The sequence below is a fragment of the Columba livia genome, chromosome 4, assembly GCF_036013475.1.
Source record: "Columba livia isolate bColLiv1 breed racing homer chromosome 4, bColLiv1.pat.W.v2, whole genome shotgun sequence".
Taxonomy (NCBI): Eukaryota; Metazoa; Chordata; class Aves; order Columbiformes; family Columbidae; genus Columba; species Columba livia.
The window spans coordinates 18,300,025-18,315,404 of NC_088605.1; the positions used below are offsets into that span (position 1 = coordinate 18,300,025).

At 37.9% G+C, this 15,380-nt stretch overlaps 1 protein-coding gene across 8 annotated transcripts in view; it reads right to left on the reverse strand.

Moving 5' to 3' along the window:
• KCNIP4 (potassium voltage-gated channel interacting protein 4) overlaps window positions 1-15,380 on the reverse strand; it is a 418,880-nt gene that overhangs the window by 93,983 nt on the left and 309,517 nt on the right. Inside the window, exon 1 of one of the 8 annotated variants that reach the window (XM_065060643.1) lies at window positions 2,987-3,533. The exons of 6 other annotated variants lie outside the window; for them this stretch is intronic. In XM_065060643.1, the coding sequence (XP_064916715.1) occupies window positions 2,987-3,098 (112 nt within the window). In that variant the 5' untranslated portion in view covers window positions 3,099-3,533. Of the gene's footprint in view, window positions 1-2,986; window positions 3,534-15,380 lie in introns of those variants that run through there. One more of the 8 variants, XM_065060646.1, reaches the window with a different exon arrangement.

Below are 15,380 nucleotides of genomic sequence, written 5' to 3' on the forward strand. Positions count from 1 at the left end.
CACTTTCAAAGTAATGGAAGAAAAAGAAAACGAGAGTTTCACTCTTTTCTAGTAAAAGTGGTATTGATTCAGTTCTGCCTTTATAACTGAAATAGCCCACTGGCTCCAGTGAAGCGAGCTTTCTCCTCATTCTGGTCTCTCTTTCCTGCTTATTGGAAAGTGGAGAATGGACGAAGCTGAATAACAGTCCCTAGCCTGGGACACAGGATCAAATCAAGTTCCCTGTCCTGCAAAATGTTGAACACTGCAATAAAACTAAGCAGATTGCCTGGATTCTCCTACTTTGTCATGGAGGAGTGAGGGTGGGTCAAGCTCTTCTTCACCATAATTTGTTGGCTATGTAAAGGAGGGTGAGGGACCAACAATTTTGCTTGCTCAATTGAAAGTCCATTTTTTCAGGAGAGACGCCTGTATGGAGAAGAAGCTATACTGGGTAGAACACTTCCAGTCTCTGTATTAAAGAAGAAATTTTTGTGCGAGTATAGTATCGTTTTAACTCTTTTTAAAGATAATACTGAGAGTGCCTGCAATGGAGGGTGCCATGACATAGCGTATTTTATATGCCATTATAAATGACTATAAAAATAAACAAGCTGTTGCAGTTTCACAGTACAAACAGATGAAGGAGTAGTGAAGATGAAGCTTCCTCTACACTTCTGTGGACAGAGAGGAAAAGTGAACTAGAAGGATGGAAACACTCTGATTACTCAGTCCATGGTGATTTTGTAGATCACTTTAGTTCTGCTCCCATTTCTGCTCCGATTCTTGGTTTGGGCTTAGACAAGTTACTCTTCTGGGAGAAACTGCCACAGTGCATCATCACGACCTCACTAAAATCACTGGAGTTGTGACAAGTTTGCAACTAAGGACTTATCATTTAGCTGTCTTCTCTGTCCTTTATCAGCAAACATCCAGACAAGCATGCTGCTCTATCTTTCAGTGATCTTTTCAAAATAAATCAGTATAGTGGGAATACTAAGGCAAGGATGTTAAGACATCAGAAAGCTTAACTATGGAAACAGATTTGTTTCTGCATATGGCTCATTCTCTGACACCATAGGGTAGATGGTGAGGGCTCATTGCTTATTTTTGGTTTCAAGATCAATACTGGCCATTCAAACGTGGATCTCCTCATATATCAACAGGAAACCTGTCCTTGCATTCAGCAGTAGAACAACAAACCATTAGTTCTAAACACACTATGAAATATTCCTTAACCATTTGGGGTAGAATTCTTGTTTAATGGTGATGACAGTGCCCAAACATGGAAGAGTTAAATAGCACAGATCAGCCTTAGGGAAATGGAAATCCCCAGAGTCACTGGAGCTGTTTACAGTGTGGATGTTATAAATATATCCACTGTACTTGATAATGTTTAATCTTCTTACTCTTAGAGATCAATTTTTGTTGTTAGGTATGTTTGAGTGAAATTGATTTATTATCACATGAGGAAATGCCATGGCACAAATGGGTGCATTAAAACAAAAAGTTATACTTCAATTTATGTATTATCTTGAATATATTATTTATCTCAAAATCAGTACAATTCCTTCCAGGGGGATATTTTTCAGTGATTTAATATAGTTTAAATTTTCCCACAGACTTAATGGCAATATCATTCTGCGAGAAATCAAGAAAGGGATGTAACTGTACATCTGCTAGAAAAAACAATATTGCATTTTAATCTTTTTTCCTGTTACCATGTGTTATAAACTTGAAGCTAACGCATATCTAGTAAGAGGATTTTTTAGATATTTAAAATGCTACACATCCAGAGTATAAAAAAAAAACCACCCAAATTACCACTGTTATGAGAGAAATTACTCATTTCAGAAAGTAATGTTACAGTTCCATAGCCAATGCATTGTATAGTAACACAGCAAATACTATACATTCTCACCAGATACAGTTTTGAGGATGATTTATTTCAATAGTTCAGTAACTATAAAAGTGCCATGTTCAAGATTTCACATTTTATCAGCACACTGAACAATTTTATGAGGTGATGATGTGAATCTACATTCATCAAAGATCCTATTCCATGATGAAAACTTAATGTTTCAGAAAACTGGAGTGCTCTCCTTGGCTGTGTGATTTCAACAGAAAGCAGTTACACAGCAAAAAGGATTGGTTTGGGTTCACGTGTACAAACACACTGACAAAAGCAAGTATTTTTGAGCAAGTGCTTCAGTGAGTGAATAGCTTTTGTTTACTACAGCAGACCACACAAGACATTTGTTAAAAATTGACAACAAAAGATCTCATTAATAACTAAACTGAAATAGCCCATTTCTATAGAATGTGAAAAAAACCCTCGCTTTATAAAGAAATAAAAATAATATTAAATTAATGTGAAGCTTTTCTTTGAGAGTAGATGAAATGATATGACCCATAGAGAGCAGACAGGAATCTGAGCAGATGAACAGGAATTTTAAAACACATATTCATTATATGTATTTAAAATGCCCACATTTAATGTTGGCATCTATGCCTTTTTCTGAAGGGTATCGAGCAGACTTGATCCTACAGCTTATTCTGTAATAAGTGTTCACATTTATCTGTGAAATGGATTTTTAAAACAAAGATACTGAAACAGAACAAAGCTCTAATTGCATCATAAATTAGAAGAGCAAAGCATGTTGTAAATGTGAACTGCACTAAGATCCGCTTAATCTATCAACTTTTAGTAGCAGTGAACAGCTTGCAAAGGCAACTGACAGGTGTTATGTTCACTGTTTTCAGTCTTTCTAATAAACATCCAGGCACATGGCAATTCATTGTAAAATACAAATCTTATGCTAGTGTCTACTTCTGTTTTACAATAACAAAGTAAAACCAGCAGAAGCAAAACACTATTTTTAATCTGTCATCTTCACTTTTCAAGCCTTTTCATTTCACAGCTTTTATACCCGATGCTTTCTAAGTGTATTTTAGCAGATCAGACACCACAGCTACAAACAGCACAAACTGCAAGTGAGCACTTTACCTTCTGAAAAATCAATCAGTCCAAGCAAATGAAGCAGCTTCAGAGATGCAAATATAATCACAACAATACCCACTGTTTGCAGTCCCTCCGACTCCCACTCGAGAGTCAACATTCTTCCAACAGGCAGGTCATTCCAGTCGTCACACCGGTTCGCAATCAGAGGGAAACTAAAGGATTTTACCAAGAGTTTGCTTTGAAGTAAGTTGCAGTGGTATCAAGCAGCGCTGTCCTGAGCTGTGGCAATTCACCAGCCACTCTAGCTGAGACAATATATTAGCTAAAGCCCTGCATCTCATGCTTCTCTAGGCACTTGATTTCATCAGTAGCGAGTCCTCTTAGAAGCCTGAGGTGGACCAGGAACCCCTGGGTGTGACATTGTATGCGATGAGCAGCGTTACTTCAGAGCTGCTGGAGGAACATCTGTGTCGGAGCTGGAGACTTGGCTGTGTCAGTGCCAAGAGAAACACTCCCTGGAAACTTGCACTCGGGAGCAGCTGCTCTCAGCACTCCACACTCCAGCGCTTCCAGCCCCAGGCTTTGTGATTCTCTGCCAGCTTCACAGCCCTTCCCCAGCTTCTCTTAGCACAATTTCTGTTAAGTTTGACAAATGACAGTTTGCTAAAGGCAGACATCTGTTTTCACGTGTGCTAAATGCTGCATGTCAGAAAACTACTGCCCTCTGCATTAGAAAGAATAATGTTCAGAGAAACATGGTCCCTTCCTCTTCTTAAGCATCACCAGAATCTAACTAGACTCTTCAGTAGAAATGAGAATGGAAATTAAAGAAATACACATCAGCACGATCAGTGCCTCCAGCTAGCAAAACATAGTGCTGTCAAGGAGACATGCACTGTCCAAAACCCCATTCTCTAACCAAGAAGAATGTATTGTTTACTGACTGAGGGAAAAAAAAAGTGCTTTTCTGTCTAAGGATGTCAGCTTAGAGGTGCTGGACCCCAACTCTGAAACATATGAATGGGATTAGGCATTTTCCACAGCTCCTGGGAATATCTTGCCCAGCCTGTGCAACTGGGAAGAAAGAGGCCTATGATCCCAGCTGATTTGATAGTCTGTATAAAACTAATTGTCCTGTGTTTATTAATGTGGTTACCAAGAGGATACCCAGTGTCGAGAACAGGCTCTGAAGAATATTTTTGCAGCATATACATAAATATTATAAGGTTAAGCCTAAATAGTTATTCTTGAGTCCATCCTAATAATTTAACTAAATCCTGTCCACTGGTGTACAAGGCACTAGTACAAAATGAAGTCAAGTCTCAGAAAAAATAATTTTAGACACACTTATTACTAAAGAAACACATATGACCTGACACTAGAAACAATCTCATAGTATGAGTAGTTGATACCTAACATCATTTAGGTTACTTAACTCTTTCATTAGAAGCAATCTTTACTAACTTTTGCGAAGCTCAGAAACTTTTGTTCAGAAAACCATTATAATTTATAATCAGCATAATAACAAATTGTAACATTAACAATCTATTGTTTATGGACTACTAAGTAGAGAAAGAAAAATGTAGTCTCTAACTTACTGCAAGCTTTTTTTTGTTTTTTCTTCAAAGGCTGTCTGTATTGAGCTACAATAACTAATCAGTCACTGATTTTTCCAGACTCTAGAATCTGCATAGTTTACTTTGTTTGAAGAATCATGTATGTATTTAAGTTAATTTTAGGTTATATCTAGGCAACTCATAAGCAACAATATTATTTGATTTTGCTCTTCTGGGTATTTAATACCAGAATGTCATAAGTTTTGTAGTATTCAGATATGCTCTCAACCTGAATATTAGTTCCTTGCCATAATAACCTCCAGAGCTAAAGTGGCATCTAAAAGGAAAGCACAATAAACTCAAATAAAACCAAATACCACATTTACACCTTCCAAATGCATCATTACCTTTGCCTCATATAGTAAAATAATTATTCAATATATTTTCATGTTAAGTTCTATTCCTTTTAAAAGAAAAGTGACATTTTGTTTCCTCTTTTTCATTTCTACTTATTCCATACCATCTTCCTTCTTCTAAGGCTCTGACATATTCATCTGACATCATCATACAAACTCATTATCATCTCTGGCTTCTATTTTCTCCTTGAGTTTATTTCTATTTATTTTTCTCATTTCTTAATTTTTTTATTTTTCTCAAATGATGAAGCATCAGCACACATTCACAATATTTCAAGGCTTAATGTGATCCCAGGATGGGAACTTCGACCAATATTGTTTTACAGGCATGACAGAAACAATACAATCTTACTCTAGCAGTGAAAGAGGCCTTATGTATTGTCAATAAACAGTATCAGGGAAACTATTAAACTGGAAGAAGCTGTCAGTCTACAATCTCCTTCCATGCAGTAGGTCCAGGCCACCTTGTGTTCTTGAGTTGTCCACATCTGGGAGCAGAGCTCCTTCTACTCCACCACTGAATGTGCCAAACCACCTGCAGAAAGCCACCCAGCGAGTAAGTGATCCAGCCATAACCAGTGTTTTGTTTTCTGTTTTCACACAAGAAGAGAGACCTGGAGCCCTTCTGAAAAATGAGAGGGCCAGAGTTTATGAGGTGAATGAGTTTTAGGGGCCAATTCTACCTGCACAACAGATGAGTTACAAATGAATTTAAAAAAAAAAAAATTAACCCAAGGACATCCAGACAAATTAATGTGACTGATTACTGAATTCAAAGATTACATCCTTATAAAAAACAAACAAACAAAAACAGCAGACGTTTTCTGTTGTTTCTTGTGTTATAATAGTTCTATAAGTTAGGGGAACCACACACAGACTTTGTGAATCTCCACGTCTCAGGTCTGAAAAGTAAAGGTAACTAAGGATAAGAAACGACGTGGAAAGGAAAATGAAGTAATGTATGAAATGTTTCATTTAATACACCACACAACAGATTAAAACAACAGTGTCACTTGCAGAGATTAATTCTTCTGGAAGTGGTTCAATCAAAATAATTCTATGCCTTAAAGCATTTGAAAATTAAATCAATCTTGAACAAGGAGATGATAAAATTCAGATGTATACAGGGTATCTCTTTATATTTTGATCCCTTCCTAAATCTAGCCAAGCGTAATTTCTCTCTCTACTTTGTATTTTGTTCAATTATTTCAAAATAAATATTTCTGTGACATATCCTTATGGGGTCCCTGCATTGGCACTACAAGCAAATTTTAAAACCTCTTCTAAGAACAGGAATTTTTTCATCAAAAAGAAAACACCATCCTTTCATGAAGCACTGAAACCAGGGGCTGACACCTTATAACATCCAAGCATTGGTCTGGCTTGCTGTCTTTCCCTAATTCCTGCTTTCATTTTTGACATTGAAATGCATTCTAGCAGTGATTTAACAACATATTTAAGTTTGCAAAAACTTTCTTGTGATTCTTCAAGAGGTTGCACAGGGAAAAAAAAAGAAGTGCCATTGTTAAGAACCTATCCCATTTTAGATGTGTTGCACTGTGTCTTCCACTGTTTGACAATTCCTCTTCACAAAGATCTGAAGCAGAACCTTTATTGTTCAGTGGAAACTCAGCTGCTATCATTCTGTGGGTTTACCGAACCATTAATTATAGAAAAGCATAACCATATTAGGAGCAAACTCCAATACAGAGCACTCCTGAATTAGCAATAAACGTGCCCACCAAAATACAGTATTAGGCTGATCTGCTCCTCCACAAAGTGAGGGGAGTATATGCTGCAGCATAAGGCTGTGGTGGGTGCAGATGCATGGCAAGGCCCAGGGTTCCTCAAAGAATGGAGTGAAGGAGCTCATGGCTGTGGACCTGCTCCTCTCCATTAGCTGTGCAAGCATAAAAAGAAGTACAAGTTTTTCTCTCCTTAGTAAATAGACAAGAGAAACCAGTGTTGAAGTGCTGTAGGAGATATACCTTATCTCTTGAAGCACAGATCCTAAATGAGTTCTGAACTGGAAAGTGTAGATCTGCTAAAATTAGTGCAGTCTGCAAGAACAGTCCCATTTTGAAGTCTTTACATTTTTCCACAAACAATTCCAAGTAACTCCTGCCTACTCCAACCACTGTAAACAGATTTATGTATGGAATACAATTAATATTTAAAAGACTCCTTAAATATGACAGTGTATTATGTACGAAGTAAATTTTAGATCCAATTGCTATATGTTTGTAGAATATCTAAAATCTTCCCCTACTTCTTGGAAGAAGAAAAAATACTCAGAAATACTGTTTATAAAGCCTAAATATGGGAAATTGAATTTTATTAATTTCAAAGTTGCCTAAGAAGCAGAGAAGATCTGCCATTTCAAATCAAACAATATTCCACCTAATTTAACACATCACAAAAAGTAGCAAATGCTTGAGAGTAACATGTAGGATGCTATGAACTGAACAATTAAGGAATAAACCATTTTGAAATCCCCAAAATAGCTAAATAATAATTCTGTGATTAGTCTATTAGAGTATAAAATTTCCCTATAATTTTACACAATTACATAATTCTTTCAAAATTATCTGGTATTGTCATACTTCTTTTATACACATTGGTAAACTAGTTTAATTCCAGCAAACTCTCAGTTTAAGTATAACCTGTCACTGTAATTAGCACAGTAAAATGAAATGTGTAGTTTTCTCAATTCCTTTATTTTTCACTAAAAAAACCCCACTTTATTTTAATGCTTACAAGACTCAGGTGTACTTTAAACACTCTTCCTCTTTTCAGTTTCTTCAGACATTCATACATTAGAGAAATTTGAATGCCTACCTGATCCCAAATACATTGAAGTGTTTTATATCTTTCCACTATATTTTAACATCTGTTTGTAAACAGTATCAGTCTTCTCAGGATTTCTGAAAGAAATCTTTCCATACTTAAAATTATTTTTATTCTCTACTGTGCAGACATTATGAATTTGCTGTTGTCTAGTGTAAAACGGGGCTAATAAAAACGGAACCATTTTCAAGGAGAAGATGTATTATTATTCATTAATTGACTTGAATTATACTGCTTTCCTGATTGATGAAATCTGCCCAGTGTTGTAACTAGTTTACAGGAGGGGAAAAAAGTCTTAATTGGCTGACAGTAATAGTTCATTAGACTCTATTTGATATTTTCCCCCAAAGTAGCTGAAAAGGGAAACTGCTGATGAGTTAGAAACAAAATTTGGAAGTATTAATTAGCTGCCCTTCTTTCTATACTTTCTTTCTCCAGAGGGAAACGTCACTCAGCAAGAAGAGAAAGAAATTGTCAAATAAACACAGAAAGGGCACCTACATACAAGTCAGATGAACTGCTAATCTTCAGCTTTTTATTCATGCCAGATCTGAGCTCATTAGGAAAATTATCTGTTAGATAATGAACTTAATCCTCCTACTAGTTAGCCAGTAAGAAATCTGTTCACAGACAGTAATCTACATATTTTTTACACAGAAAACTTTCTATCTTAGATGTGCAGAAGAAAACTATGTCCACTAGAAAGTATACTGAGAAACAAGGAGAAGCAATTATTTATGCATATCCTTTCAAGAATTATTCTCAGGGAAAAGAATTCATATTTTTTATATGCCACATGTCCTGCGTAGGCTACTACAGCTAACCACAGAACATCCTGTAATTTTCATAAAATGCTCAGAAAAATGCACCTAATATATGGAATCACTTTGTTTGTCTCATCAGTGCTGCAGCTACTGAAGAGCACAATACTGCACTAGCAGATCACTTATCCAACTAAAATTGCAAGAAAACTTTCACTAGTTAGAAAAGTTAGGTGAAGTGTAATTACCAAGGCTTCATATATAATCTTTAACATTTACACTAAGTAACCTAGATCTTTAATGACTGTAAGTGAATATAGGCTGAGAAAAAAATTCAACAAATGTATAGGCAAGCTAAGATTCACTGGTTTGCAAAACAAGGGAGAAAGTATGGTATCCAAGCTTCTAAAGGTTTGGGCTCAGAAGTAAGTTACACTAAAATAATATCACAGCTATAGCCATATAAAGTTGATTTCCTCATTTTAATAGTCGGGTTCTAGGCTATGTTGTGCGATTTTATTACTTCTTTCACCTCGGCATTTTCAGCTTCTGACTCTCACTTGCTCCTAAGAAGCTTTTGTTCTTGCTTTTGATCTAAATCAAAGGACTTCTGCTATTACTGATCTGAAAACAAGAGTTGAAAAGAATCCGATAAGACAACCGCTACCAGCTCTTCCCATGACATAACAGCTACAGGTGGCTTCATTTTTTTGTAGAATTAATTGATAGAGCACGTTATACAATTATACTTAAAATAGCTAATATGCAAGTGAATTGTAAATTAAATGGCATAGCCATGGGAGTAACAGTAGCATTTTTATTTATTAAGCTTCAGCAAAGCATTACACAGAGGCTCTCTCCAAAACAAGGTTAAATTCCATTTAGTAATAGTAAGTAATCAAATTCTGGTTTATTTTACTGCAAAGCCCACTGGCTTGTTTGAAAAACAGAATTATCTTTAAATTATGTGACTGTCTTCAGCCTAGAGACCCATTTTTATATTAAATCATCCTCAATCATGCAGCAGCAGGAATTGCCACTACTACCAAAAAAGAGCAGCCTAATGAAACTACTAGGGGCCAGTCAACCCCAACTACTTTCTTAGCTATAATACAGCTGTGTTATCATAAAGCTTGGACTAGGTTAACCTAACCAGCAGAGAATCATCAGTAAAAGCTGGGCCTGTTCATCCTGAAGAAGAGAAGGCTGAGAGGGGATCTCATCAATGTTTACAAATACCAGAAGGGTGGCTGTCAAGAGGATGAGACCTGACTCCTTTCAGTGGTGCCCAATAATAGGATGAGGGGCAACAGGCACAGATTGAAGGTTCCATCTGAATATGAGGAAAAACTTCTTTACTTTGAGGGTGCCAGAGCACTGGAACAGGCTGCCCAGAGAGGCTGTGAAATCTTCTCTGGAGATGTTCAAAACCCGCCTGGACACATTCCTGTGTGATCTGCTCTAGGTGAACCTGCTTTAGCAGATGACTTGGACTAGATGATCTTCAGAGGCCCTTCCAACCCCAGCCATTCTGTGATTCTGTGAAAAGTAAACTTGCCCCCCAAAATTTTGCTGTAGATTAGCTTTAAAATGAAATGATTGTTGTTTCTGTGGCTCTCGTACAACTTGAAGACACGCTTTTTCTGTTTATAAGAAAACATATTTTTTTGCCTGCACAACCTTCCTTTTCTTCAGTCTGTTCATATTTGGAAAGAACACAGTAATAGTAGTTTCTGACCTGCTGATTTTCTTCTTTTGCTACTATTTTGTGATTATACATTGAAAGAAGAGGACACCATTATCAACCATTTTATTTATGCAAAGAAGAAACTACTAGAGGCCTACAGATCACAGTATCACAGTATCACAGTATGTTTGGGATTGGAAGGGACCTCAAAAGATCATCTAGTCCAATCCCCCTGCTGGAGCAGGAACGCCTAAGTGAGGTCGCACAGGAACATGTCCAGGTGGGTTTTGAATGTCTCCAGAGAAGGAGACTCCACAACCTCCCTGGGCAGCCTGTTCCAGTGCTCTGTCACCCTCACTGAGAAGAAGTTTTTTCTCGATTTTAAGTGGAACCTCTTGTGTTCCAGCTTGATCCCATTACCCCTTGTCCTATCATTGGTTGCCACCGAGAAGAGCCTGGCTCCATCCTCATGGCACTCACCCTTTATATATTTATAAACATTAATAAGGTCCCCCCTTAATCTCCTCTTCTCCAAACTAAAGAGACCCAGCTCCCTCAGCCTTTCTTCATAAGGGAGGTGCTCCACTCCCTTAATCATCTTTGTTGCCCTACACTGGACCCTCTCCAGCAGTTCCCTGTCCTTCTTGAATTGAGGGGCCCAGAACTGGACACAATATTCCAGATGTGGTCTTGAGCTGGTAGAAATGATGAGACAGAGTAGCAGAACCAACAGCTCCATATTCAATAATTTTCTGTTAGCCAAGTCATGAATATATCCATTAACACTTGCCCATACATCTAGGAAGCTATGTTTTTATGGACTGTGCAGTGAGATGACCTCAGATGAGTTCATAAAGATAAGGACAGGTGTTTTCTGCTGTGATGATTGACAAATCAAACAAACAAACCATGTCTGCTAGATAAAAAAGCTAACATTTAGTAACCAACAGGAATATTCACCCTAGCAACCTCCAAAACAACACCTATCAATTCAAAATCCTCAACCTATCCTGTCCTACACCTCTGCTTCAAAACTTGTGTCTGGCTTCCTATGGTTCAATGAATGACAAGCAACTAAACTAAAGAAAAAAAACCCAAGCATATTATTAAACATGATCATAGGAACATTGCTACTTTGCAGCTCTTATCTTATGATGCACCAGTCTTTCTCTGATATAAAATAACCCATGTACAGTAATTGTTCTATTTCTCTCCCTGGCTTTTAGAAAGGTGAAGCACTGTATTTTTCCATAGCAACAGGAAGTATTACAAATGAACTCTGAAAGGGCTGACATATTTGATGTACTTGTTAAAAGATGAGTGTATCTGTAGTATAAAGATGAGCTACAATAAATTAACCCATATTACAAGGCTGCAGCACATTCAAGAAGCATTACTAAAAAACCCCTCTAATGACGGTCTTGTCTTAGGTGTATGTAATAAGACATGAACTCTAATAAATGCACAGACTGGACTACAGATCTGCAACATATAGTTACCATTCAGAATTATTCAATATTCAGAATCAGTCCATAACTTTTGCTTATATATTATTGTTTGATTTATTAACAGATTCTGAAGCACGTAATTGTTTATTTTTTTATCACTGACAAAAAAAATACACCTCATCAGACAAGGCCACAGCTGGATTACTGTAGTGAGTTAACAATAAAAGGGAGACATGGATGTACTGAAATGAGTCCAGTAAAGGGTTACAAATATATCTAAGGGAATGGAGCATCTCTCCTGTGAGGAAAGGTTGAGATAGTTGGGACTGTTCAGCTTAAAGAAGAGAAGGCTCATGGGGACCTCATAAATGTATATCAGTACTTGAAGGGAGAAGACAGAGAAGAAAGAGCCAGGTTCTTTTCAGTGGTGCCCAGCAACAAGACCAGAGACAACAAGAAAAAACTGAAACACAGGAGGTTGTCTCTGAACATAAAGAATTTTTTTGTTTTGTTTTGTTTTGTTTTGGTTTGTTTTTTTTTTTTTTTTACCATGGAGTGACTAAACACTAGCACAGGTTGCCCAGACAGGTTGTGTAGTCTCCATCCTTGGAGATATTCAAAAGCCATCTGGACACAGTGCTAGGCAACTGCTTCTAGGTGTCCCTGCTTGAGTAGGGGGTATGGGACCAGATGACCTCCAGAGGTCCCTCCCCCCTCAACCATTTACATCCCTTCAAATAATATTTTAGAACTTACTTTCCTGAACAAAACCTTTTTTTTTTCAGGTGAACTAGTCTTTAATATTATAAAATTTGATTAATTTTTATGGGCAATAATTTCAGGGTTAAATCTAATCACAGAATCACTGAATGTTAGGGGTTGGAAGGGACCTCAAAAAATCATCTAGTCCAATCCCCCTGCCAGAGCAGGAACACTTAGATGAGGCTACACAGGAATGTGTCCAGGCGGGTTTTGAATGTCTCCAGAGTAGGAGACTCCACAACCTCCCTGGGCAGCCTGTTCCACTGTTCTGTCACCCTTACTGTGAAGAAGTTTCTTCTCATATTTAAGTGGAACCTCTTGTGTTCCATTTTGTACTCATTGCCCCTTGTCATACCATTGGTTGCCACCAAGAAGAGCCTGGCTCCATCCTCCTAACACTCACCCTTTATATATTTGTAAACATTAATAAGGTTACCTCTCAGTCTCCTCTTCTCCAAGCTAAAGAGACCCAGGTCCTTCAGCCTCTCCTCATAAGAGAGATGCTCCAATCCATCATCTTTGTGGCTCTGCGCTAGACTCTCTCCAGCAGTTCCCTGTCCTTCTGGAACTGAGGGGCCCAGAACTGGACACAATATTCCAGATGTGGTCTCACCAGGGCAGAGTAGAGGTGGAGGAGAACCTCTCTCGACCTACTAACCACCCCCCTTCTAATACACCCCAGGATGCCATTGGCCTTCCTGGCCACAAGGGCACAGTGCTGGCTCATGGTCATCCTGCTGTCCACCAGGACCCCCACGTCCCTTTCCCCTATGCTTCTCTCTAATAGGTCATTTCCCAACTTATACTGGAACCTGGGGTTTTACCTACCCAAATGTAAGACTCTATGCTTTCCCTTGTTATATTTCATTAATTTTTCCCCACCCAACTGTCCATCCTGTCCAGGTCTTGCTGGATGGCAGCACAGCCTTCTGGTGTGTCAGCCACTCCTCCCAGCTTGGTGTCATCAGCAAACTTGCTGATAGTACACTCTATTTCCTCATCCAAATCATTGATGAATATATTGAATAATACTGGCCCCAGTACTGACCCCTGAGGCACTGCATTAGATATAGGCTTCCCACTAGACTCTGCCCCATTGACCATGACTCTATCTTCTTTCCTTCAGCCAGTTCAGTGTCTACCTCACTACCCAATTATCCAGACCACACTCCCTCAGTTTAGCTGTAAGGATGCTGTGGGAGACTGTGTATTTTCAAGTACACTTGAAAATAAGCCTTTTAGGGCCAGATTTCTTCTTGATTCTGGACACTAATGACTTCCTCCCCCCAGTGTAGAGCCTGAAATTTGCAGGAGTAGCAACAAAAGAAAAGGAACAAAGATAAAGGGATATAAATGCATATAAACCCCACACTGAATCAGAGACCTTCTAATTCTCCCCACCAAAATTTTATGTTAGGCAGAATACTGATGGTTCAGAATATCTAAAGGCCTTGTAATCTAGACTCCCATTCCTCCACAAAAGTGAGAAAGGAAAAAAAAATGTTACGGTGAAGGTGTTGGGAGAAATAGCATAGGCTCAGCTCCTCATAAAGTTTTTTTGTTGGCTTACAGTCACATCCCAAGGTAGGAACCCGCAGTGATATTTGAGGATCAATGTAACACAGTGAAAAATTTTCTTCTCTAGCAATTTTGCTGTTCTAGCACTCTGGAAAGCAGCAGCAATATAAAACTGAACCCTGAAGGGAGCAAAGAACTTACAATGCCTTATCACTTAATTAAGTAGAAGGAAGGTTACATCTTTTCTCTGAAGAGGCATTTTAATTTCCAACTTACTGCAGCATCATAAGATTATTGTAGATGCTGAAATAAGGGAAGCAACAAAATACAAAAGCACACTATCTTGAACCTTCAACAAAAGTTCAGACACAACTTTTGATTGTGTTATGTTCCTACAGGGACCAAACCTTTTCCTCAGTAGCTTTGCAGGGTTTACCACAGCCTTGATACTATCTATGCTTACAGCTTAGAAAAGCAGATCTTCCCTTATGCACAGTGGATTTGTGGGTCATGAGAAGTTGTTTTCACATGCTTCTTGACATGTGTACATGACCATACCCCAATGAGACACCTGCATGTCTTCCTCCTCTTAAACCAACATGATTTGGAGCTGCCTGGATTGTTAAACCATTTTAAAGACTATTTTTTCTGCCATTAATACTTCAAGAATCATTTCCCCCAATAATCATCTGTGCGCCAGGCTATGAATTTTAATTTCTCTAATCTTCTCAGAAGCAATTTCCCCAGCTTTCCAATCATGCTGCTCTTTTCTGAACTCACTTTAATTAGTCAAAACAGTTATATGGAAAAAATTTAGTAACTAGCTTTTAGGTAGAATACAATTAGTCATGAACAAGACTGTATGATGAGACAGCCAGCCATAGCTTTGGCATTTCATTAACATCCTCCTCTTACAAAAATAATATTAAATATTTAATAACATTTTGTCTTGTTTGTTACACAAAAACATATAAACTTTGGCACCTCTTTCCCCTCAACGTTAGGTGCCCATATTTTTCAGGAACTTGTATTTTAGCTGAGGTACCCCAAGAGTGTACCAAGACTTCAGCACATTCCCTCACTGCAACTGATGCTTGTTTTGGTAATGTTTATTTTAAAACATTCTCAGAGATGTTTTTTTTGCTAATAGTGACAGTAACAAATGCCATCTTCCACTGAAGTAACTGTGTGGTTGCAATTTCCCTGTGCCACCTCAATACCCAAGCAAGCCAGACATCTTGGGGAAAAAAACCTGCTAATGTCAGGAGAGAAATTTTGGTCACAGGTATACCACCACATATATTCAAATATCCATGGATTACTGTGTGCTTGTCTATGTGTTTTATAGATTTATATGTGCTTTTATCCATATATTTGTGTGCATGTCTATGTGTATGTAAGTATAGTGTGACCCTTATCATTTTCGAATCCATTGAATTGCTTT